Source organism: Acipenser ruthenus, chromosome 5 (assembly GCF_902713425.1).
Source record: "Acipenser ruthenus chromosome 5, fAciRut3.2 maternal haplotype, whole genome shotgun sequence".
NCBI lineage: Eukaryota > Metazoa > Chordata > Actinopteri > Acipenseriformes > Acipenseridae > Acipenser > Acipenser ruthenus.
The window spans coordinates 30,850,509-30,878,386 of NC_081193.1; the positions used below are offsets into that span (position 1 = coordinate 30,850,509).

At 36.8% G+C, this 27,878-nt stretch overlaps 1 protein-coding gene across 1 annotated transcript in view; it reads left to right on the forward strand.

Moving 5' to 3' along the window:
- The window catches only part of LOC117402922 (CUB and sushi domain-containing protein 1-like), a 778,430-nt gene that overhangs the window by 675,835 nt on the left and 74,717 nt on the right, over nt 1-27,878 (forward strand). The window contains exons 31-38 of the mRNA XM_034004588.3: nt 2,038-2,154; nt 6,028-6,141; nt 7,273-7,368; nt 12,359-12,562; nt 14,338-14,462; nt 15,645-15,741; nt 19,738-19,842; nt 23,794-23,912. Coding sequence (XP_033860479.3) covers nt 2,038-2,154; nt 6,028-6,141; nt 7,273-7,368; nt 12,359-12,562; nt 14,338-14,462; nt 15,645-15,741; nt 19,738-19,842; nt 23,794-23,912 — 977 coding nt within the window. The remainder of the gene's footprint in view (nt 1-2,037; nt 2,155-6,027; nt 6,142-7,272; nt 7,369-12,358; nt 12,563-14,337; nt 14,463-15,644; nt 15,742-19,737; nt 19,843-23,793; nt 23,913-27,878) is intronic.

Here is a 27,878-nt window from a genome sequence, read left to right on the forward strand (position 1 = left end):
CTTGGTGCAGCCTCAATTGTACAGATAAGGTACATGTTCATGCATTAGTTTGTTCGCTTTTTTCATTCATCAATTCATTCATTTTTTAAACAGATTAATGACATCAGCACACAGAGTTATCAACAATCTGTTAGGAACTGGAAATAAAAATCAATTCATTCAATTGTTCTTGAATAAATAATGAATAATGTAGAGATAATTCATAAATAGGCTTATTGATGACCGTGCCAGTTACAGTACACACCTGTACCTTATTCCAGACTTTTAAATGATTGTGGTCAAATAAGTGACCAACATTTCTCAAACATGGAAAAATAACTGCTGTTTGTATTTAATATTGTTGAGCAAGTGTATGAGGCAGAAATCAGAGGATACTTTATTAGATGATGATAGGTATTACAAAATTAAAATATACAAATGTCTGGGGGCTCCTGAGTGGCGCATCCAGTAAAAGCACTTGCTAGAGTGCAGGATGCGCTCTATAGCCTGGACGTCGCCGGTTCGAGTCCAGGCTATTCCACAGCCGACCGTGGAAGGGAGCTCCCAGGGGGCAGCGCTCAATTGGCCGAGCGTCGCCCGGGGGGAGGGAGGGTTAGGTCAGCCAGGGTGTCCTCGGCTCACTGCGGACCAGCGACCCCTGTAGTCTGGCCGGGCGCCTGCGGGCTTGCCTGTAAGCTGCCCAGAGCTGCGTTGTCCTCCAATGCTGTAGCTCTGAGGCGGCTGCACGGTGAGTCTGCAGAGTGTAAAGAAGCGGGCGGCTGACGGCACACGCTTCGGAGGGCAGTGTGTGTTCGTCTTCGCCCCTCCCGAGTCAGCGCAGGGGTGGTAGCGGTGAGCTGAGCCTAAAAATAAAAGGGCATTTCAAATTGGGGAGAAAATAATAAAAACTAATTGGCAACGACTAAATTTAAAAAAAAAGAAAAAAAAAATACAAATGTCTTGTCAGGTACTTGTACTGCATCTTTTTCCTCACCCTCTGTGTAAACAGGAACAAGGCTTCAGTGTTAATTATGTGCTGCAAACATTACATCAAACAAAACAAAAAAAAGAATTACAATGAGAGATTATGATCATGACAACCCTAGTGTATTTATATGTCGTCCTTTTTTGGGGGAAATCTTTAATTAGGGGGTTTGTGCTTCATTATCTAAATAAAGAGGGAAAGGTAATATGAGCAAAGGTTTTGGACTGGTTTGATGTGCAGACACAGATGAGACAGGGTTGCTTCTTGGCTCAGGGCCTGCACATTCTGTAAGGTTTTGCAGGCAGATTAAGATGTAGACCTAGGAGAATGACTGGCAAAAGGTTTTGGATATGCTGATGATGGGACAAGAATTTGAGTGATCATTGTACCAAGGACCTGACAGATGAAAGTAGCAAGAAGTGAGCAGAAGGATCAGAGACTCAAACCAACACGTTTGCGAGACTAAAAATAGAAGAGTTTTGTCAGTCCTGCTGTAATATAAGCAGCATATAAGCAGAACGAATGTAAAGCCAACAGAAAATACCAGGGTTAGGGATCTGATAAGAATATCAAAGAAATGAAAAGAATAACATTCCTATGTACAATTCTTCTCCTTTTAATACTGTACAATGTCTGCTATGCTGTATGCAGTATTAATGCTTTATAGAGCAACTTGGTATAGTTTGAAATGACAAACAAATGTATTATACTTTTGGTTTAGATTCAATCTGTATATCATGTTCAGTTTCAGTCTTGGTACACCTGGTACACCAGAGAGTAACCATAAATCTGTCCCCCTGCTCTCTGCCCCCAGTGTATATCAAATACCACATTTCAATTAAGAGCAGTGATGACATGAAACACATGTGTAAACTATCTGCCTGATTGGTTGAGATGATCTGAGAAGCTTATATAAGAGTCATCAAAATAATATTCCTTGACAAAAGTACATATTCACCTAATCAATTAAAATCACCTCATGGTACTTTATGTGGGGTTTTATTACTGTGATGCACAAATAATTACATTTTAATATATCTTAACATAACATGTGTTTGTGTTTATGTTTGCAGCTCCCTGTGGAGGCCAGTATACTGGGTCAGGAGGGGTCGTTTTATCTCCTAGTTATCCACATAATTACACAGCTGATCAGACATGTATATACTCAATTACTGTATCCAAAGAATTTGGTAAGTGAATTATTTTTAGATGTATCTTAAATGTGTGAATCCCTTCTTAATTGACTATTTGTCAAAAACGCTGTTATAAAGCAGACATGGTAAAGCCTGTGATAACTACACTAAACAAATGTAAGAAGCCTTTAGAAATTATGTTTATGGCTATCAAGAAAATATATAGTTTTTTTTTATCTATCTAATCTATCTATAGGTATACAGTATATGAATCAGTGTTTGGAAATTCTAACCTGTGGTTAGACAGCTTTTTGGGTGTTTTTTAAATAAAATATTAGAACTATGTCAACCTTGACAGTAGGTATATATATTTTAGGACACTGTTATTTAATTTTCAATTTACATTTAACTTCCTACTGACTTGCAGTTTGTGCAGGACACAGCAACTGCATTCCAATTTGGCATGAAATGCACTACTCTTTTGCTTGTGATGACAAGTTTACTTTTAAAAAAACTATTCTGTACTGCATAGAATTATATCGGCTTGTTTAATGAAATTTTCTAAAAATGGTTTGACTCCCAATTCTTAATAAATCCCCTTCAGTCCCACAGTGAAAACCCCAGGGTCTGAAAGGTGAAATTGTAACGATGCTGCTTTTAATAGACAGCTATTGAGCTAACTAGTTATATCAAAGCATACAAATCTTACAAGCATCAGAAATGTATAGTCGCCATGGGGGGGGGGGTTCTAATGTTTATAACAGTTTTGAAAATTGTTATGTCATGTATAGTTCTAATTTGAACTAAAAATAAATGCTTAATTGGCACAGGTAAAGATGGACCTTGCATCCTCTTAAAAATTATAATTGGGGGAGGGAGGGATTTTATTGTAGCTTTAATTGTTTATTTATGTCTCATCAGTGATATTATGCACACTTCAGTGCGTTTGCATTGTCCCAGTCAGTTTTAATCACTATGTGATTTCAGCCCAGCAGGAAATGAAGCACACCGTATCAGAATCAATGTCAAGATTACTATTGAATGACTATTGTTTTCTCATACTGTAGCAGGACACTGAAAAGGCTCTAGTTTATAAACCGATACAGATACCAGAATGTACAGGGGTTGAACTAACACCAGTCTTAAACAAACAATCAGCTGTAGGGCCTCAGTGAGCACTCAGAAAGGCTCTGATTCTGGAGAGATACATGACCATTTCTCATTGTTTACGGCCTTTAATTCCTTCAGGGCAGTTGGGGGTGGAAACCTGAAATGAAATCTATTCTCCAGAAGGTCCCACAAGGTCATAACTTTGGAAACTGTTCCTAGTGAAACATCAGTAATTTGTGCAGTCTTAGATACAGAAACACTTGCAACTTTAGCATCTGCTGTATTTGTCAGTTGTCAATCAATCAGATAGTGGCCATTGTGACTGAATTCCAGTAAAAAATTCTCAGTCCACTAATACATTCCTTAACAAACATTTGTTGTATTCAGATAAAACATAGATAAAACATGTACACATGATCACATTCAAGGGAGGCGTTTTAAGTGAGATTTCACAGCAGCTGAAGGGCTGCAGTGTTAGTGGACTGAAGAAAACCAGATTGTTAATAACTTGGTTATATGTGTTGAACACTGGCCCCCTAATTTGAACGATTCACAACATAATAAAGAATTGAATGTGGAAGGTCACAAACATCTGATGATCTTACAAGCAAATCAAACCCTTAGCCTGCAAACATTCTGAACTGTACAACATGCTTTGAAATGATATGCAATTAAGCTATTTCAGTTTTAAAGCCAGATGACCTCTCTCTAACAATATGCCAGAACTGTATGTATTTTTTCTTTTTCTTACTTAGGTAAAATCACTCTTAATATTGCAATAACATATATATTAAGTCACTGTGACCATGTATTTGTACTGATGTGTAAGCAATAGAGTGCACCATGTTAAATTACAAACCAGTTGCTTCGATGTTACAGTTTTTACATTTTTCTGTAATATACATAATACTGTATGTGCTCCCACTATGCTGCATAGTTTGTGCAATATAGAAATATGGGCTTATTTTAAAAGTGTTATCTATTTAACCCCTTCGTGCATGACATATTGAAAATAGCTGAAAGTAGTTTTGGATACATACTAAGTATATTTTTCTTTTTTTTTTCCTATTGCTTTATATGGGGAAAAAATGGCATCCCCATATGAGGTCGCCATGCATGAAAGGGTTAATTTCCAATTTTTGGGGGATTCTTTTCAATCAGGAAATTAATATTCTGTTAACAATTGTAATACACATTTACTATTCATTATATAATGCTTAAATATACAACCGGTAGATGTATTGGCTTTTCTAGACTATAATAAAATGGAACAGAATATGTGAGAAAAGGCCGACAGATGTTTTCAGTATCTTATCCTCTACAAGTGACATCATAGCTAGGCATTGTTAAAGCCTCAAGTGGAGTATGTGGCGCTGATGTAATCTGCTACTCCTTCCCTGTCATAATCTATCTTGTTTATACTAGTATTTCTTCCATTTAGAATTCTATTGTATTGTCTTGTGTTTCAAGTTTAGTGGGAGAGAGACTTGTGATTTGTTTCTGTTGATCAATTCAATATTGTGGCTTTAGATTGTAGGTTCCCCTGTTTGTGACAGGCGCACATCAATTGTTTTCTCTCACCAAAATGTTTCTCTGCTGGGATATTCCCAACAACAAACAGTATACAATAAAAAGCTAGCCATTTACCAGGTTGCTTATACATAATGGAGGTTTGATTGATAGTGCAGTATCTCGAAATTGTCAAACAGAAAATGGATAAGAGCACAGAGAACATAGCTTTTAACAGATTCCCAACAGCATGACTGGAATACAAAGAACCGGTGTATTAAATGTGTTTTTTTTTTTTATTATTCCACTCATTTTTGCTTTTGAAGGGGTTCGTTTGTTGCTCTCTAGGGTTACATTTCGTGTTGTTGTTTATTTTTTATTGCATTGCTTTATACACAATATAAATCACATCAGTGTATCAACAGTTTGAACCCAGTGTATTAAGACTTTAATAAGATAATATCTATGCCACTTCTTCCAAGCTTTAGGTAATCCCAAGTGATTGAAGTGTGACACATTGCAATATGCTGTGAGTGAGCATGATGAAAGCAGAAGGAAGGAAAAACCAGTGAACATGATAATGCAAATTAGCACACCTTCTTGTTATTGTTGTAAATCTACACATCAATAAACTTTACCCTATCACACATGAGAGAGGCGTATGAGGGGAATGATTACAACATGTTTTTACAATATTTATGATATTGCTTCGGATTTAGATATGGATTGTCTTTTATAAACATTGATGGGACAGGTATTCCCTTGATTAAAGCATAACTAATACCAAGTATACCCTGCCTCACTGTAATATCCAGCTTACTTTAAATCGCTAGTTCAAAACACATTGATTTTAAAGGAATGCAATACACATTTTTATAGTTTTGTAGAAAATGACTCCAACAATTTGAGGCAGTTTATATACTTGCACTAGCGGAACATTGGTGGCTCTTTTCACAGTAAAATGGTGCCCTCAATGTAAACCATAGGTCACAAAAAAAGATTTAATTCATTGTAAAACAATTACTGGAAAAAAATTTAAAATGTTTAAAGCTAATATATGAACTTGTCACTTATCTATGCTATAATGATTCAAGTAATACAAACATTTTGTACTAGTAACTCAGAGGACAATTCATATAAAAACAAATGTATATAAATGCTAAGGACATGCTGGTTTCCACTAAAACCATGGATGTTTCCATCGGTACTCAGATAAATGAAATACCTACATGCCACAGTGAACCAGCACTCAGGGGGGCTGCTCATGTAAAAATGCTAACTGATGTCAATAATGCAATTATGTTGTTTCAGTGGTATTTGGACAGTTTGCATATTTCCAAACAGCAGTGAACGATGTGGTAGACCTATTTGATGGGGCAAACCAGAACGCCAGACTTCTTAGTTCCCTTGCAGGATCACATACAGGTAAATGCTGGACATATACTATCTGTGACAGGCTACTGCCCTGTGGGTATGTGCATTCGCTGTTGAGTGACAGGCAGGAGATTGAGACGGAGGTTGAAGTTGATTCACCCTGTAGGCGAACAGCTCACATGACACTACCAGCAATGGTAGCGCACTAAGGACATACAGGGGAATATACATAAAGCAAAATAAAAACACTGTACAAAAACTATAAAAGGTCCCATGAAAACGCATGGAGGTCCCGCTTATTCACCTCGCTCTCTATACTTGGTGGGATCTCTAATCCCTGAACTAATCTCTGTTGAATAATAAACAAACCCCGACTCCGGCTACTCGACCGATCAGCGGCGGCTGCGACCCCGGTTTACCTTCACGGCGATCGGAGGCTTTCAGCAAGATGCTTCACGCTCTTTGTCTGGATAGCATGGACGATGTTCAGCCCTTTGGCTTTACAGCAGCCCCGAGGCGAATAAACAGAACCTTTTTATACCTGACGCCCTGCTGGAACACACCTACCTGCTGATTAGATTCAACACCTGGCAATCGCACAGCAGGCAGGCTCTCCCAGGAGCGTCAGGTACTTCTTTAATTAATTACAACAATTACAATAAACGCACACTATTTACAATATCCATTTACACATAAAACCCTCTTTATGTGTAGGGCTCCTCCATTGTCACACTATCACAGAAGTTATTATATTTATTTGAATGCAGAAGTCGTACTTATGGCTATTTCAATTTCATATCTTTTTAAATTGTTTCATGTACTGAATAGTGGTGTCGTGTGCCAGCATTAATGCACTTGACAGCTGATGGAGAAATATAAATATTTTCAGCAATTACTGATTATTTGCTTGGCCCATTGAGTGTTAAGCACAGTGATATACAGCCCTCTTAAAACATTTTATACAGCCCTAAACAGTTAAGTACCAAATAAATGTTTCGTTTCGTTGATAAAATCTGAACACAAGCTGTAACCAAAACTATAACCACATCTGTATGTTGCTTGTAATTTGTCCCAGTAGTGAATGTTCAGATTATGTTGTATACAATGTTTCCAGTTGTATGGCTTAGTCTTCATTATGATATTATGTATACTTACATTGCTTTCATGTTCTATTACCTGTAGGAGAGACTTTACCTTTAGCCACATCTAATCAAATTCTGCTCAGGTTCAGTGCCAAAAGTGGTGTTTCTGCTAGAGGTTTCCACTTCATTTACCAAGGTAAGCAACATTACAAGGAGTTATTTTAAGCCACCCCATATCTTTAGTTTACTGGAGGTAAGGAGGTTTTGACACCATCAAACATAGAATTTGGAGGACCAGTGCTGCATTTTTGAGTGTCATTATTATTGATGTGTATTTTTTTTTGGATAAATCAGCATGCCAAAACCATCAAGAGGCGAAACAAAGACATGTTTAACAACATAATTAAAACATGCTGTTTTTTTATTGAATTGAGCTTTTGATGGACTTTGATTTTTATTTTGTTGCATCTAATACTTTCTGTTGAGCATTCTACCAGCTAGAAATAATATCAGACAATTTAAATGTATGGAGATTTACCAACGAGAACATAAAAAATAGTAGATACTATTAATGCATATTTGATGCTGGCTGAATAAAGAAAATGTGTCAAAGCTACAGCGTAAAAAAATAACACACATGTTTCATGGCCATTATTTTATATACTGATGCACAAAAGAAACACAAGACTCAGGTCTAATGGATTTAATCAAATATTTTAAACAGATATCAAGCAAAATCACAGAAAATGTGAACAAAAATACAGATCAAAGAATCATACTAAATAAATAAGTTTTCAGTATGAAACGTGACACACTGTCAAAATGAAAACATTACAAAGTTAGTAGGTATGACCTCCCTGAGCATTAACACAATCCTGGCAGTGTTGACGCATAGACCTGATCAGCCTCTGGATAGACCGCCGTGGGATGTTCTGCCACTCTTCCTGTGCGGCAGCAAGCTGGCAAAGGTTGGCTGGTCGCGGTTGTCTCCTGTGGGTGGCACTGGCGATTTGGTCCCACAGATGTTGTATTGGACTCAGGTCAGGAGTAAAAGCTGGCCATGGCAATACCTCGACATTATTTTCTTTAAGTTGTGCAATTCTAATCCTAGCACTGTGTGGTCTTGCATTGTCTTGCTGGAAGATCGACACTTCTGGATTGGCTTGCAGGAATGGAAACACTGTTGCTGCAAGGACGTCGTCAATGTATTGCTGAGCAATAAGGTTGCCCACAATCTGCACCAAATCATCACACTTCCACCTCCGCAGCAGCAAAGGTCATTCAAAATGATCTAGACAGCATTTAGAATTGGGCAGACACATGGCAGATTACATTTAATATAGAAAAGTGTAAGGTACTGCACGCAGGCAATAAAAATGTGCACTATAAATACCTAGTGTCCCGCATTTTCAGTTTTTATCTTTAAAAAATTTAAAATTCCGGGTGTTTATTTTACATATATTAAAATAGGGATACAAATCGGTTAAAAAAAAAAAAGGGTTTTAATTGAAACATCGGTAAAAATCGGGGAAAAAATCTCGTTATTGGGGCAATCACTCTGCTGACGGACATAGTATCTACAGGAGGTATGAACATGACATCAGCACAAAACAAGCCAGGTTTATTTCGCCTTGAAATCATAAAAAGAAAAGAAAATTGACAGAACTGGGTAGTGCAAGCCATCGGGAGACGTTTCAAATCACGCTGGACATTTCCATCAATAATAATAAGTATATAGTCTGGACGTCGCGAGTTCAAGTCCAGGCTATTCCTTTACCGACCGAGTACGGGATCTCCCAGGTGGTGGCACACAATTGGCCTTGGGCCGCGTGGGGGGAGGGAGGGTTAGGTCGGCCAGGGTGTTCTCGGCTCACCGTGCACCAGCAACCCCTGTAGTCTGGCTGGGTGCCTGCGGGCTTGCCTGTAAGCTGCCCAGAGCTGCGTTGTCCTCCGACACTGTTGCTCTGGGTGGCTGCACGGTCAGTCTGCAGTGTGAAAAAAAGCGGTCGGCTGACGGCACACGCTTCAGAGGACAGCACGTGCATGTCTTCACCGCTCCCGAGTCAGTGTGGGGGTGGTAGCGGTGAGCTGAGAAGACGAGAAGCAAGCTGGGAAGCAAGAACAAGTGTAATATGTTCAAATCTTTTTGTACCTGTCAGAATTCATGGAGTTGTATTCTGAACCTGCTGTAAGCGATTGATAAGTTTACAAGACAGACCAGCCAATAGGGCGTTACAGTAGTCCAGACAGAATGAAACAAACACATGAATTAAAATTTCTATGTCAGATTCTGCAAGATACAAACGGACTTGAGATATATTCCGCAAATAATAAAAAGCAGATTTCACTATAGTTGAAATGTGATGCTGAAAACTAAGAGTAGAATCAAATAAATAAGACTCCCAGACTTTTCACAGCTTGCGAAGAGCTAATGGTGGTCTGCCAAAGTCATTGGTTGTGGGATTTTATTTAATGCTGTTTTAGAGCCAATTAAAAGAAATTCAGTTTTAATTGCATTAAACGGCAAAAAATGTTTTGACATCCAAGCCCCTATTTTGTCAAAGCTCAAGCTCGCAGTTACTACGCCCAGCAATTGCCACAATAATCAGACTTTGATTGGTGAACACAGTCAGGTGATAATGTGTATTTGAACCTCTGATGTCTAAACGTACCTGCTGTATCGTAGGATACAGTGTAGGGCTGCTTATTACAATGTCAGAGTCAAAATAAAACCGCATTCTTATCAAAATATCGTGTATTTCCTAGAAAATAGTACCAGGAAAATATTGAATAATAGACAAGAAATCGAATATAATTCAGTAAAAACTAACGTCCAGTTAAAAAAAATAAAATCTTGTAATTTTTCGGTAAAATTCGGAATAAACTGCAAACGCTGAACATTATAAATACCATATAGGTGATACTGAAACTGAAGAAGGAATCACTAATGTCTTCATCTAGGCAATGTGGGGAAGCTATAAAAATGGCCAACAAAATGCTCGGATATATAGTGAAATTAAGGGAAGTAATGTTAAAACTTTACAAAGCATTTGTAAGACCTCAACTAGAATATTGTGTTCAGTTCTGGTTACCTTGCTACAAAAAGGATTTTGCTGCTCTAGAAAGAGTGCAAAGAAGAGCGACCAGAATTATTCTGGGTTTAAAAGGCATGTCATTTGCAGACAGGCTAAAAGAACTGAATCTATTCAGTCTTGAACAAAGACGACTACGTGGCGATCTGATTCAAACATTCAAAATTCTAAAAGATATTGACAATGTTGACCCAGGGGACTTTTTCGACCTTAAAAAAGAAACAAGGACCAGGGGTCACAAATGGAGATTAGATAAAGGAGCATTCAGAACAGAAAATAGAAGCACTTTTTTACAGAGAATTCTGGGAGTCTGGAACCATCTCCCCAGTAATGTTGTTGAAGCTAACACCCTGGGATCCTTCAAGAAGCTGCTTGATGCGATTCTGGGAACAATAATCTACTAACAACCAAACGAGCAAGATGGCCTCCTCTTATTTGTAAACTTTCTTATGTTGTAACAATGCAACAGTCAGCATAATTCTCACCACGATGTCTCCACACACGTTGCCTTTCATCAGATCTGTCAAGGGCAAAACGGCATTCATCAGTGAATAAAACACTCCACCACTCTCTCTGCCGTCACTTCAGATGTTCTCTGGCCCACAGAAGACTGTGATTTCGTCTCTCAGCTGTCAACATGTTACCTCTGAATGGCCTCTAAGCATGCAAATCATTTTCATGTAGACGGAGATCTACGGTCATTCTGCTGATGCGCAGGTTATTTCTTCCTGGAATTTCTCGTGCTGTAGCCACAGCAGTCTGAAAACGGTTATGCAGATGGATCAGTCGGATGTGATGGTCCTGGGTCGTTGTGGTGACCCTCTACCTTCCAGGACATGGCCTGTCCCTCACAGAGCCCATCAGCAACAAGGCGATCTTCATTACTCAAGCGGGGCATGATTGTATCTTTCGCTGTTCTTGCATAAATTAAAATCATGTCTTTTCGAATGGCTATTTATACAGATTCTTAATCAATTCATTTTGGCAAATTTAACTCAAATACCAAACACCGAGCACCTGGCATTTTTATGAAATCTCATGACTTCAGCTCAGTATTTTGTTATCCCAAGGAACAATACTACTCAAACAATCAACGAACCTATCTGCTAACTATCTAAAATGTAAATAACATTATGTATGTGCCCAATGAGCTATTGATGTAAAACTTAGACTGTTGCATTTTCATTGTGCATCAGTAAATATTTTTTTCTTTCCTTATGTATAATCTTTGAGTTAAAAACCACATTCAACAAGAAAATATGAAGACTAAAATATTACATTAATAAAACCACTGCTTGTGTGGGAATTTGCTTTTTAGTAGTTTTAAAATATTAAACATTTTAAAACATTTAAAATATATAATTTAAAAGTGGTTTAGCACTTCCACTGGTTCCATATTAGAATGCGTGTTTTTTCTTTTGCAAGTTGTGACATGAAAATAGAGACAGAACCTTGTGACCCTAGAAAAATACAATTTGCTTGAGTCATGGGTTACAGCACATGTCATAGATATTAAATTAAAATAACTAGTGAGTGACAAGGTGTTTGGAAAATGTAACCCTACGGTCTGATCTTTTTTTCAGTTTAAAATATTAAAATGCCTGCCCAGTGTCAGATTTTTTTTTTAAGCTCAACACTCACTTCCTCAGTTTGTCAGATTTGATTGTTATCAAGCATCATCATCCACTCTCTATGAGCCAGTGTGTCAGCTTTAGATACATTGGCACTGTTTTAACCAAGTTTTTTGACACTACCAACAAGTGCCTGTTATAAATGTACATACAGTGGTATAGCTAAAGGAAGTCTGTCACTAAAGGTGACTAAATCCCATCATCTTGTATTTCTCAGGCTGTTTACAGACTTCATACAGAAAACAGTAAAATTAATAAAGGAGACACCCACTGCATTATTTTTGGTTTCTTTTGGTTTCTAACACTTTTAAACAAACATTTCGGACAAACATGAATTGTTTGTTTGGCTTCAGTTCTGATACAGCTCAGCATCATAATAAAAAGTTGTGTATTTGTCTTTGAAAGTAAGTTTTTGACATTTTAAAACTACAAATACTGCAAGGATTCTTTGTTGCTTCAACAGCTGTTCCCCGCACAAGTGATACCCAGTGCAGCTCCGTACAAGAGCCCAGGTATGGCAGGCGAATTGGTTCAGAGTTCTCAGCAGGGTCCATTGTTCGCTTTGAATGCAATCCTGGCTATCTCCTGCAAGGCTCTAAAGCTATTAAGTGCCATGCTGTTCCAAATGCACTAGCACAGTGGAATGACACAATACCTACTTGTATAGGTGAGTAAATGTGGGAAGGTTGATTTTTAAGTGTAAATATCAAAATCACTTAAAGCAGTGTATGGTTAAATATGGGCTTTTTAATCAAGGTGTGTGCTACATTCTGTTCTTCTAGCTCTAAAAAAGAAACGCCAGAAATGACACATGCTTTAAAGGGTATTAAAAGGGATAAAAGACACACGATACTGGACAGAAAATAACTGCGAATATAATTACTATGCAAAACATCCATAACCTAGAACTTTCTAATTTCAAATTTGTTTGGCAAAATATGAGAAAAAAACAGCAATGAAACATAGATCGACTTGAATTTTTATTTTTCACCTTGGTATACAGTGGATAATATTTCTGGTGTTTCCTTTTATGTGTTATTGCATGGTTGTTTGCTTTGTACCATGGGAGTAAAGATCTAATAAATGATCCAAAACATAAAACCCATTGCTGCCATCTGTTTGTAGTCCCACATCTACCAGAACTTTACAGAAACTTTACAGACATCTGCAGAAATCACATAGGGTTTACTAAAATCCATTCGTCTGTCAAACAACCTTACCTAATCAAAAGGATCAATTGACAAATTGATACAGCCCTGTCCTCACATGAATAATGACTTAGGGGTAAATTAAATCTAGCAGCTATAGCTGCATTCTGAGAAGCTGCGAAAATTGTGTGGCTTTCAAGTTTCAGTTTCTCTTACGCAGCATTATCTATAAACAATAACAATTAATCTCAGTTAAATATGTTTATATAAAATATATTTCATAGATGGCCTACAAACTGTAAAGTCACTCTACAACTTATTACAGATTTTGTAGCATCCAGTATAGTAAAACCAGCCTTAACTGGCATTGCTTGGACCAGAAAATGAACATTAATGCAGTGTGCTGGTTTACAGAGGTGCGGTAAAATCTGGCTACCTGTAAAGTTCAGGATTACTTTCAAAATTATCCTGCTTGCCTACAAGGCCCTTCATCACACAGGTCCAGAGTATCTCTCCATCCTGCTGACCCGCTATGGCCTTGCACGCAAGCTGAGGTCCTCTGACTCAGGCTCGCTTATTATACCCAAGCAAAAGTGCGCCACACTCGTAGAGCGCTCTTTTAGCTTCATGGCCCCAACTTTCTGGAACTCTCTCCCAGCTTCAGTGTGTGCAGCTCCCACAATTGCTCACTTCAAATCAATTCTCAAGACCCACTTGTTCTCTCTTACTTTCAATGCTCTTTAAGCCTGATATTTGTTATTAGCTGTTGTCTAAATTGCTATTTCAGGTTTTTCACTCCATTTTATTAGTATGATTCTGTATGACACACACATCCACAATGTTTAGAATCCACATCCTAGCCTTTTATTGAATGTATTTAATGTACTTGCATTGTTATTTTTGTTTTGTTTTTTTTTACTGTTTGTATTTAATGTACTATGCCCTGTATTTCACTGTATTTAACGTATTATGCATTGTTCCTCACTATCTTGTAAAGCGCTTTGTGATGGTGGTCAACTATGAAAGGTGCTATATAAAATAAATATTGATTTATTTATTGATTTCTCTTCATAATAATAACATGTTAACTCTGGTTGCTGTTGTGTTGATGAAACACTTTGTTGTAGTATTTTCTATACATTATTTAGGAATATAATGTTATTATAACATCCTCAGAGAATCCTTTTTTTTGATTAACAGATTTATTTTGTTTGTTGATCGTGAATTATTTTTGCCTTTCATTCTGTAAAGCACTCATTAATACTTTGATTAACTTCTTTGTTCTTCTGTGCAGTTCCATGCAGTGGAAATATGACTGAAAGAAGAGGCACGATTCTGTCCCCAGCATACCCTGAGCCCTATGGTAACAGTTTAAATTGTGTGTGGAAAATCACTGTAGCTGAGGGAGCAGGTATACAGGCAAGTTTCTGCTAAGAAGCAAAAAGACTAGTCTCTATTTTGTATGTATTGATTTATCATAAATGTGTAATATATAGAGGATACATTCATGGAGTGCTGTATTTATTTTACCCATAGGGATGGTCCTAGACAAACCCACTTTTCAGTTATGGAAAAATAAAGTAGATTTAACAGCAAGATGCAGTGAATTGCTTTCCTTAGGTCGAGCTTGGCATCTAGTGTGATCTTGGAACAGTGTGATTCCCCAGGTTATTCTGTCATTGGATTTAAATTAATGCAAGAAATCTTCCACAATGACACTGTAGCACTGAACAACTTTTTCATATTCAATGCTACAACTCTCAACACTTTTTATGATCCTTTGCCCCTTCTCCTGTATGAGCATACAATTCAAGAAAACATACTTGCATATTTAAAAATGAATGGGATGTTTTTAATTAACAAAGAAACACCACATTTTGCAGAAATGGTTGCACACTACTGTGTCGTCCTCTGTCTGAAGGAAATTGAATATGCCACTACTGCCTAAATAATAGATCAACTGGAAGAGATTTAATATTGCAAATGTGATTTAATAGACAAAGGGAGATGTAATGGTTAACAAGAGAGGACTGTAATACAATTCCCAATTTGCTTTGCACCAAATTCTACACAGGGTATACATGAGAAGTAAACTGTTTAAAATCACGAGTCCAGTGAAGTTGATCATTGTGTTTTGTGTGCTACAAAGATACAGTATTCATTTTATTATATACTTGTTCAATGACATCAGTCATTGATCATAAACAGACAACTTCTAAAGGTTGAATATAGATACTGAAGAACTAGAACATTTATAGCACCTTGAATACAGTCTAAGCACTTTACAATCTGAAGGATAAAAATACATGAATTCAAGGATACGCTCAGCCAAAACTTGCATATATCCTGTCACCAAAAGATGCAAACCAATAAACGAGTATTCAATAATGTGATAAAACAATATGTATACTATTATATCAAACATTCTTTTTTTCAAAATAAATAAAGTCCTGATGTATTCTTTATCATTGAAACGTTGGCCACAAAACTCAACACACTCGCTTGTAGCAAATTGATAAAACATAGAAATGTTGTCTCTTTAATTTAGTGTTTAATGTTGTTACTGAAAAATAATCTGCCAGTGATCCCTTTTAATTCCAGATCCAGGTTATCAGCTTTGCCACAGAGCACAACTGGGATTCACTTGAAATATATGATGGTGGTGATTTGACTGCACCAAAACTCGGTAGCTACTCAGGTGAGAATAAATAATTATGGTCTTTTTTTGGTGTTGTTTTTTTTATAGACTGTGACCCATCATTGTGTATGACAGATAAATGATACATGAGTATTTAATTTGTGTGAAAAATTCAATAGCAAATTATTTGACTAGCTAGTTACAGTTTTATTTTAATAACACATACCTTTCAGTGGCAGGTCTGTCGGTGTTTACATTTTTACAGATCTTTTTGTACAGTAAGTTGAGGATGTTATCCTGATGCCTGATGGTTTGAATTCTATTACTCAGTGCTAATAAGCTGAATAACAGGCAAAAAAAAAGTTTTGAAAATCATCCTATGATTGTTGATAACCTAATGTACAGTAGGTTGCCTGCATGGTAGTTTAAAATTAAATATATACACTGCTGTGCAAAAGTGCTAGACATGTTGCACTTTTCTACTCTGATGCATTATGAGCATCAACAATTTATTCAAAACCTCCACTAGTATTTTCTACTATTATAACAACATTGACTTGCATAAAGAAGGAATTGAGTGAACATTGAGTAAAATAGCGGGCATCACTCGATTTTCAAGGTGTGGTATCCGAAGCATAATCAACAAGTACAGAGAAACATCATCTGTAATTGACAAACCCAGGACTGGAAGACCCAAAAAGCTGTCTAACAAGGATGAGCAATAATTGAAGATAATATCCTAAGGAATAGAAAGAAGACAAGTGTTGATTTGACAATAGAACTGCCAGAAGGCACAGGTGTCGTTGTCCATCCATCAACAGTCCAAAGCACCTTTGACCATCGTTCCATAGTCCAATTTCTGTGTTCTTTGCATATTTTAACCTTTTAGTCTTGTTCCCCTTTCTTAACAGAGGTATTCTTACTGCAACACATCATTTTTGTCTTGTTCCCCTTTCTTAACAGAGGTATTCTTACTGCAACACATCCTTTATGTCTTGATTTCAAAAGTGACCTTCATACTGTTGATTTGATGGACAACGACACCTGTGCCCTCTGCCAGTTCTGTTGTCAATTCAACACTTGTCTTCTTTCTGTTTCTTAAGGATATTATTTATAGTAGAAAACACTACTGGAGGCTTTGAGTAAATTGTTGTGAAAATATTTGTTTTCATTCATTGGATATTAGTTGTGTTAAATTAAAATAAAGAGCTGAAGCAGATTGGAATGTCATAAATTAAAGGAGAAAGCAGTTTCAAATTACATTTTTCAGAACAGTACAAAAAAAAACAAAAAAAAAACATCAAGCTGTATTTTATAGTAGCTTCCCTGCAGTAAAATTAGGTTAAGCGGGTAGACAAGATGGAGAGAGTTTAGCTGTATAGTTCAGAACGTTGCAGCTCGTGCTTTTTGGCTGACCAGTCTGTGTCGCTATGTACTGACTTTATACTCATGAATATGCATTTGACTTCTAGTAATGTGATTAGCCAGCTGCGAGGCACTTTGCAAACTGCAGCCCTATGAACTTGACACAACCCTCAGCTACCTGTGAAAATCACTACCTATACCTTCCTAAGACCACAGTGATGATCAATTTACCCTGACTGCGTGGAGGTTGTAGCTACAACACTAAGCTGCCTGTTTCATAAAACAAAGACATTACCCTGGCTATACTTGTCAAATAAAATTATAATAATTGTGATGATTAATTATGTGTTTGCATTATAAGAGCACTACTTAAAATTCAGAGCAATTAATTTTATTCCACTGCCTTCATTCAGCATGTTATTCGTTGGAGTAGAAAATCAATCAATCAATCTTTATTTCTTATTTCTTATAGTGCCCTTCACAATAGAATTGCCACAGAGTGCTTAACAGGGTAAAAAAGAAACCAAAAAACACTACATTGTCAATTTAAAACAGAATCCATCAGGCAACAGGAATAAAAAGTTAATACAATAAACCAGTAAGAACAGAACAATAAAAGGTGCAGACAAGTAATTTTTAAGATAAAGGGCTAGGCTAGGCTATAAATATGTGTCTAGTCTTGTTTTAGAAACAGCAGAGGTTGGTGCTTCCCATATGGAACAAGGCAGTTTATTCCAAAGTTTAGGAGCCTGAAAGCTGAAAGCTCTACCGCCTGTATTAAAAACAACAATCTTAGGGAGACTGAACAATCCAGCATCCTGTGATCTGAGTGGTCGTCTGGGAACATATGGAATCAACACATCATTCATATAAGATGGGACTGAAGTATTTGTGGTTTTGTAGGTTATTAGCAGGACCTTAAAATCAATCCTGCACCAAACTGAAAGCCAGTGTAGGGATGCTAAAATAGGTGTGATATGGTCATATTTGATTGTTTTTGTTGACCCTAGCAGCTGCATTTTGCACAAGCTGCAGTCAGGATAAGACATAACTCGAAACACCAGTAAACAGGGCATTGCAATAATCAATTTTGGATGATACAAAAGCATGAATCAGATTCTCAGCATCATGTTGTGAAAGCGAGCGTCTTAGTTTAGCAATATTCCTTAGATGGAAAAACGACACTTTGGTTACATTCCTAATGTGAGGTTCAAATGAAAGATCTGGGTCAAGAATTAGACCCAGATTTCTCATTGCAGTCTTCGGCTCAAAAGGGAAGCCGCCCACTCTAATAACAAATTAATCTACATTATTTAGTTGACTTTGATCCCAAGAAAACTGTCTATATAGCTGCCACTCATGAAAAGAGAGAAGTGGGGGCTTGTGGCAAAGTGGTTTGCAGTGCTCAGGTGTAGTGGTGAAACAGAAGACAGACAACAAGCTCACGATCCAAACATGTTTTATTACTGTAATCCTGGTCTGGCGACCACAAAGAATAATCCCATGCAATACGCAGCAATGTGTATTGCACTGTTTCAAAACAATGGGTTGCAGTCCCGAAATACACAGTTCGTAATTAATGAAACACGGTATAACACACAAAGACACACATTCACAAGTCCAGAGTGATTGTTATTGTGCTTGTGGTGAAAATACAATTTATTTGTGTACAATGGTGCAGTGTTGTCCAGGTTTAATGCTGGCCTGTAGCGACAGCTCTGGATCGTGTTAGTCGTCTAATAAATAACAAACAGTACAATTATAACCGACAAAACAAACAAACAAACACTAGACACTCACGTCCTTTAGCGTTCTCTTAACCATAAGCAAAGGAACAGATCACCTAGCCACATCCCCTTTTGTATCTTCAGTCATACCCCCTTGGTTAGCGAGTGCAACCGCTTCTCCTCCAATCCGCGGTTGCCACATCGCTTTTCCTCTGGAGCGATGACTTAATGTACCGTGGCTGTGCCCCATTTCTAGATAGCCGACTTCCACCTAACCTTGGGAATGAATTGTCAGGCCATCCAGTCCAGGGCACTCTGTTCCCTTTACACTGCGTCCTCACAGGTCGGGAGGGAGATTTCTCACCAAAAATCATTCTGTCTGTCACAGGGCTATAGAGAATCTACATGTAAATAGACACAATTTAAGCATACAGTATGTCGAGCTCCACACTGCTTGAGTCCCCAAACCCCTACCCAAAATGAAGTAATAATATTCACAACCTATTTCCTCTAAACTTTAGTGTATAGAATTGTTAAAATGTGTATAAACTGGGTGCACTAAACTGCAGTTTACAAACTACTTCCACTAGCGGTTTAGATTTTGAATATTAATAAGCTGGGTTCGCTAAACTGAGGACTACCAAGGGAACTTATTATTCATAATTATTATGCTGATCAGTACTTCTTTCTAATCAACATTGTTACTTTGCTTCACCTTGAAAAAAGTCGCTAATAAGCCTTGATTGTTTCAAAGCCATTCAAACACGTTTAACATGGCCATTTTTGTTTATTCTTGTAGAAAAAAAGCACATGTAGCTGTGGCAAAATGATCCTTTAAAATCAGTGAGTTTGGTGATACTAATTATTTGAGACCAGGATCTTCTAAAGTCAGCCCAATACTGTACTGTGTTTTCAAAGTACATTCCTAACAAAGTAATCATACTGTATGTACTGTATCTTTCAGGTACCACTGCACCCGCTCTTCTCAACAGTACTTCTAATCAGCTGTATCTGCATTTCCACTCTGATATCAGTGTTGCTGCAGCAGGCTTTCATTTGGAATACAAAAGTGAGTAAATACGTTTTCCTTGTGCTTTTCTCTCTGGGATAGAGTTTCTGGAGGAATACTGATGCTCTTTGATTGTGTTGTCTGTAGTGGATTTAAACCCCAGCTCATTAACTCAATATTAAATATTGAGATCTGCCACTGTTTAATTCAAACTGTTTATTTGTTGTGTATCTTGTTGAAACTTATTTTTTTCTTGGTTTCACTGTTTAAACAATACACAGCAAACAAGTACATATATTCAAATTTCTTGTAAGTTCACTAGCAAACATTCTGGAAAACTTGGTTCACTTGATGTTCTTGCCAAAAAGATGATTTGATTTTAGAAAGTAAGCCAATGACAATCCGCGTAGGACAGTGCCAGCTATCATTTCAAAATGGAAACATAACGTCGGGTTTCAGACTTCAAGGATATGCATTTTTTATTTTTTTTAAATGTATTTATTTTTGTGAATTTTTGAGCAATATATTGCAAACTTTAAAGTACTAAGTATGGCATACAAGACCTTCTAATAGCTTCTACAATCAGCTGAAATCAAAACGTTTATGAATATCTTAACAGTCTTAAATTAGAGTGTGAGTTATTGGACCACACAAAGCTTTAACACAACGTTATTTAACCTTTTATATCCTGGTGAACATGCTTTAAAGGCTCATATTATATATATATAAAAAATACAAATGTATATATTACAAAGGTTGTATTATTATTTTTATAGTACACACAATTCCTTTTCCAATGAGACTTTTTTGTATCACAAAATATGAGACAATCAGGTACCAAACTGACAAAATAAACACTACCATCATAATATAGATCCCTGCATGGATTAAATCAAATCAAGTCTAGCTGTTGCAGTGCTTGTATTCAAGTCCCAGTAATACTGTTCTGTAGTTTTCCCTAAATAACCTTTTAGAATGGATAATTGTGATTCTTAATTTGCATTTAATAAGCCTGCTGACAGCTAACACAGGACATAATAGTGTCACAATTAACCAATATTATTTTATGTAATTTTGCCCTGAATTAAATCAAAATGTATGGTGCCACCATTACTATACTTTAAAATGGCTATGGCACAAACATACATTTGATTTATTCAAGGCCTTTGGGGAAATTATCTTTTCTTTACATCACTAAATATGTTAAATAAAAATAAATAAATCTTATACAGTGTATTAAGTTTGTCTAACCTGATTGCCAATTATCAGCTCTACGTTGATTTGTAGGTTTCACACTATAAATATGAAAGGTTATGAAATGTTTCTAACATAGGAAAATTGCTGCACCAATTAACTGATTGTGAATCACATTACAAGTTAGGGTTAGATGGTTTCTAACAGCGACTTGGAATACATATAATGTGGCTTGTTTTAATCATATGCTCAGACAATTAAATCTATACATAATATCCAATTGTAGCCTCTGTGACCTTTTTATTCTGTTCCAAGCGTATCAATTATTTCACAGAGAGATATTTATGATATAATTAATTCAAGTGTATATGTTCAGGTTATATGTTGAAGTGGCAGATTTCTTGAGGACACAGCAGAGTTATTATCATAAATGTCATAATTTATAAGATTCATGATATACAAGAAACAAAATAACATCAAAACAATCAAAATTAGTCGTTGTGGGTAAGCAACTTGTTATATGATCACGATTATGTTTACTCAAGGCTGCAGAATCCTATTTTACTACAGTATACTTGAGAAGCAATCGTCTCATGAGGGTGGCTTACGTATTTTCAGTTGCAATGCAAATCTCAGTTTTTCACTAAGCGGAGATGCACAATCCCCCCCCACCACAGTGCTGCGTCGCAATCCCCGCCCCCCCCCCCCGCGACAATCCCACTCCCTCTACATGCATATCACACAATAACACTGCTGTACTCAGCATGTATTCAATGAATGTGTATTCACTTTATTGAAACACATTTTCACTTACAAAGAACACAAAAAACATACCTGCACAATGCAGTGGCGCAGTCACTGATTACAAACTTGTCCAGCGTTCCATGCATTATTGCACGATCCACGCTGCGTACGTGCCTAATCATGCGAGACGTGATCAAATTCAAATTCAAAAACAGCTTTATGTACACGTCATTGCACTTGATACAGTATCGTATTACATGCAGTCAGTTTGCCCCGAAACGATTCTTCTAAGTGGATTGCTTGATTCTTACAAGCAGAGTATTTTAGCATGGTTAGTATAGGAATTATTTTGTCCCAGTGGTTTTGATTACTATATGCGGTTGATTCTTATATCAGTGATTCTTATAAATGGAGTGCACTGTAATAATAATAATAATAACAACAACAACAACAGTGGGACAGTTAGTCCACTATTTCAAAAATCTAGAAATCTATAACTGTGACATTAAGCCTTACAAGCTGAGAAACTGCAGCCAATGAAGGAATTTTGTAGCACTCATTATAAAAAGCCAGGCTGTCTCATTGATGCCAAGTTCATCCTGAATGTTCAGCATGTGAGGACTGTAGCTGCATTTTAATTATCCCAGGCAGAGCTGTGCCTTCTGCACAGTTGTTATACAATGCCAAAGGGTTTCTTAGACAGGGATAACTGCCTCAGTAGAGGGAGAAAAAAAGATGTGTGAAAGTCTTTAGAAATCCCTTTCTTTTATAAAAGATCAATGGCTCTGCAGGAGCAAATCATTTAGGATTATATCCAAGCCTCTTTTTCTATTTCCTTTTCATATATATATAACGTTTAGTTGATTAAAGAGGCGTTCCAGCCAATAAAATAGCTTAATGTATAAAGAAAGACTATCAATCTGGCTCTTTATGTAAAACTACTAACCCCATTCACCCATTCAGAGCACCTGTACTTATGGGTTTAGCCAATATTTTATCCTTAATTTTTTACACTTCATGCATGAGAAGTACTGTAACCATGGACAGTGAAATGTTAGTTTATATTACTTCATTTAGTGATGACTGTTCATCCTCTAAATAACAGTGTACATAAAAATATATACTGTATATAATATGTGTGTGTGAGAGGGGGGTCAAAGCCAGTCGTCTTGTTAATCAGTTTATGGGCAACTGGTTGATGTTTTTCATAGTTGGCAGACAGTACAAAGGGAATTTTAAAAGGTTATCATGTCTGGTGGGTATAAATGTATCTTGAAGGTCTGTTAAATCAACACAGAAATTTAAAAAAGGTTCAGTACATTTAATCTTCTGTAAATCAACTCATTTTTGAGCCAATTCTTAATTTATGAAGATATTTTCTATTACAGATACAATGTGGAATACAGTGTTAGTATTATCTGTAATGAATGGATTGTTCTTCACAAAGAATGGTGTTTGTTTTGACGTTTCTTCCAAATTATTATTGTATGAGATTTTTGTATGATAATAGCAGAAACATGTTTAAAAGCTTATTTCCGTTATGTCTTTCTTGTGAAAAGAAAAGCATGTACTATCGCAGCTTTCTTCAAAACAGCAACAGCATTTTAGTAAATGTAATCAGCATTTTATGAAAAAATAATAATTTCCATTAAATGTATTTAAAATTGAATGGGATTAGATCATTCCTGGTAATTGCATGCAGTTTTATTACTTTTCACTGGACATTTGAGTTTTGTAAGATATATTACACAAAACTACCTAAAATGAGAGAATCTATATAACTTTTTATGAGCACCGTAAGATAATTTTGTGTAATAACCTTGTGATAAATAAATGCATGATAACCAGTTCAGCCTTAACATATTTTTCCTTAAATAATGGACAATGATGTATTTCTTTTGCAGGGAATGTTTTTACAGATAAACAAACACTGCCACCTGCTGATAATTACAAACAAACAAACTGAATAGGTTGTCATAGCAACCCTGAGTCCTAAAGTCTATTACCCTGACATTATAATACCCTTAAAATAAACAAATACATAAATAAATACACATTTTGTTATTTTTTCAGCTGTAGGGCTTACAACGTGCCCTGAACCATTAGTCCCCAGCAATGGTATAAAGGTTGGAGACAGGTACTTGGTCAATGATGTGATATCATTGAGTTGTGAACCAGGATATGTGTTACAGGTAAACCTTTTTTTTTGTTGCTCTTTTCATAATACCCCATTGCTATAATGTTTTTCTCAGTATATGAATACAATAAAAGTAATACTCTTCCTCGCCTATATACTTTGTTCCAATCTTTGAATTGAGATTAACTGAGATGGATTTCCCAGTGAGCAGGAGGATAATGGGAAATGTAGTTCTGAGAGGTCCATGCGTGTACAAGGGAAGACATCTTGAGGCAGGGAATGCAATTTGAAAGTTTAAAAAAGTGGTCAAAATGTCTTGCACTGCTCCCTTCTTCCACAGCGCTTCTCAGGGTCTCCAATACACACCGTGTATATACTTCAAAAATTACAATTCATACAGTACACTACACATCTGTTAAAAAAACATATTTACATTAACAGTGATTGTATAGTGAAGTAGTTATTTCCTGGACAGATAAATTATACACATTAAAGCGGATTTTTAAAATACAGTATTCAAAACAAACATAAAACTTACCTGTACAACCAGAAAGAAAAACAGAAAATGACTTACGCTGCCCCCGAGTGTCACTCTCCTGTACAAATAATAAACAATTTGTTAAAAAAAATATTTTCCTCAGAAGTATGAAAAATAATTAAACATATAATTGTGTTGAAGTACTGCTAGATTCTAGCATAATACATATCAAAATAAAACTATTATAAGAACAGTAACACTCTAAATTTAAAACAATACTTCAATCTAAATTAAAAAAAAGTATAGTAAAATAAAACATTGAATAATACAAATATTTCCTAAATTAAACAACAGAGAATACAACTCTTCCACTTGTTTGTGGTGCCAGATTATGAATGTTTCTGAAGTTTTTTATTTAGACTTTTCCAGTCCACTCCAATTTCAGTGAAAGCGGGGTCTTTTGAACTTCTGAAAAGTGTCTGCAATGAAAGCAGAAAACCGCATCTGCCTGCTTACTGTACTCTAAATATGAAAATGTATTTTAATATTCTGATGAAAATGAATGGTTTTGCTTACCAAAGACAGTTTTCAGACACAAAGGTAAACAAAGCTGTGACCGTCCTGTTGCAGTACCACCAATGTCCGAAATACAGGATTTAGTTGCATTTCAGTGTCATTCGAGGGCGATCTGAGCCCCATATAGATATTCAAAAGTTTACGGTAAGCGTTGCCAACTTTCCATTTTTCCATAACCGGACAAAACCAGCAATGCACGCGAAGTGATGGGGGGGATCGTGGTAGTGGTTGGGCTCGTGCTGATCACAAAACCTGAGAATACAAACTAAGCGATCCCCGGGAGGGGGGTTTGCTGTGTGTGACATCATAAAAAATAATAGATGCTCAGTAATCGGATCCTGCTAAACAGTGAATGGCAAAATAACGCAGCATACATTTAAGTGTAGTTCTCAAACTTAACGGACCGATAATAATAATAATAAAAAAAAAACGTTGCACATGAACTGGCTCCGCGAGAATGGAAATACCCAAACGGCAATGAACAGTGAGTAAGCAAGATTCGCAAGAACAGGGCTGCGTCCCAAACCGCACCCTTACTCACTTGTTACCTTCCCTTGAGGGGCAGAAGTACTATGTTCACCATCTTATGGGCTGTCCCAGTTCCTTAGGGAACGAGTGAAGGGAGCTTTATGCACCCTTCGAATGAGTGTACAAAACAGTTGACCTCTGCGGAAGTGTTTTTGTGCTGAAGTCCCAGAACTCTTGCGTTAAAGGCAGAGACAAGTGGGAACAATTTGCAAATATGGCAGACGCGGCTGCACATAAATATAATGTAAATGAAGTTAGCTAGGAAATTGTAGATATTGTTAAGTTATTTAACAAGCAAATTATTTGTGAAATGTATGTTGTATTGAGTCGCTTAGATAATAAAATTAATCTTTTTTAAATCTATGATCACGATTTAAATATATGATTAGAAAGTACAGAGAATTTTTTTCAGTACATATCGATTGCTGGAATTAATTATCTATCAATTAATTAATTGATAGATAAACACTATGTAACACAATTTTTGTTCCTGGGTAGTAAGTGTTATTTCCTAATTGCTTATGCCTCAAAAGTATAGAAAATGGCTATTATTCCCCACAAACTTTGCTTTTGTGACCAGGACAGTGATATTTTGAAATTTACCAATTCCAATGAGAAAACGGGCGAATTTGTGTCTTTTCGTTCACATAAAGTCAGAAAAAAACAACATATGAATCCAAATTAACATGTATTTATACTAAAGTAATACAAAAATGACTACAAAAGATTTAGAAGCGAGTAGTTTTTCGAGATTTACGATTATACTGTAAATCACTTTCACGAATCAGCCCCCAAATGTAGTCTCCCATCATGTTCTCGTTATACTATCCTTGGTAGCGGCGTTCAAAGTCCAGTATATCCTGGTGGAAGCGCTCGCCTTGCTCCTCCGAGTACGCTCCCATGTTCTCCTTGAATTTATCAAGATGAGCATCAAGGATATGGACTTTGAGGGATATTCTACAGCCCATTGTGCCGTAGTTCTTCACCAGAGTCTCAACCAGCTCCACATAGTTTTCGGCCTTGTGATTGCGCAGGAAGCCCCGAACCACTGCGACAAAGCTGTACCAAGCCGCTTTCTCCTTACTAGTGAGCTTCTTGGGGAATTCATTGCACTCCAGGATCTTCTTTATCTGTGGTTCGACGAAGACACCGGCTTTGACCTTTGCCTCAGACAGCTTAGGGAAGAAGTCTTGAAGGTACTTGAAGGCTGCCGACTCCTTATCTAGAGCTCTTACAAATTGTTTCATAAGGCCCAATTTGATGTGCAGTGGTGGCATCAACACCTTCTGGGGGTCCACCAGTGGCTCCCACTTGACGTTGTTCCTCCCCACAGAGAACTCGGTCCGCTGTGGCCAGTCCCGCCTGTGGTAGTGCGCCTTGGTGTCCCTGCTGTCCCAAAGGCAAAGATAGCAGAGAAACTTGGTAAAACCGCCTTGGAGACCCATCAGGAATGCCACCATTTTGAAGTCTCCTATGACCTTGATGCCATCTCAGAAAAATGCAGCTATGTATCCACTTAGGCAGCTGGAACTAAACTGAACTGGTGGGCTTAAGGCCCCTGTATTTATACTACTATTTATATTACTGGAAAGTTCTAGAAAGTTCTAGAAGTTACTCCAAGTTTACTCAGCACTGAATCTATCTGGAATGTTCTGGAAAATAGGTAAATTTCAAAATATCACTGTCCTGGTCACAAAAGCAAAGTCTGTGGGGAATAATAGCCATTTTCTATACTTTTGAGGCATAAGCAATTAGGAAATAACACTTACTACCCAGGTGTAATTAATAGATAGGTAGCTAGATGATAGAATCGAACAATATATTTCAAATTATTATATATATATATATATATATATATATATATATATATATATATATATATATATATATATACGAAATACATGACAAATCCAGCTGCGTGCGGCAAACGATGTCCCTCACGGGGAAAAGAAACGCCGTGAAGCTGGGCTGGGAGTGACATTTGAAATTTTTATGTAGCCTGCACACTTTTATCATTTCCATATGTTTTTGTAGTGATTAATAAATTAGTGTAGAACCTTTAGCCAATTCATAGTGATACTGAATATAAAGCAAAATATATTAACTATTGGGCTACATTATTAAGTACATGTTCGTAAGATGTGGCAAAGTTTGCATTTTATTAACCAATATCAAAGTTTTTCAAATTGTCTCAAAATTTAAAAATAACCATATACACGTAAAATGTTCTGAATATGTCTTGTTCACTCAGTAGGGCAATAGCGCGGCGAAGACGTCTCCTACTTGCCAAAATCCTTGCCACAGTTCTTTGGGACAGGAATAGTGCAAATGCTACATCCACTCTTCCAAACTACAATCTGACAATAAAAGATTGCGTAGCTTCTTGCTCAGTCAAAGGTAAAGGAGCTGAATGATGATGCTCAAGTGCGTCCCATTTAA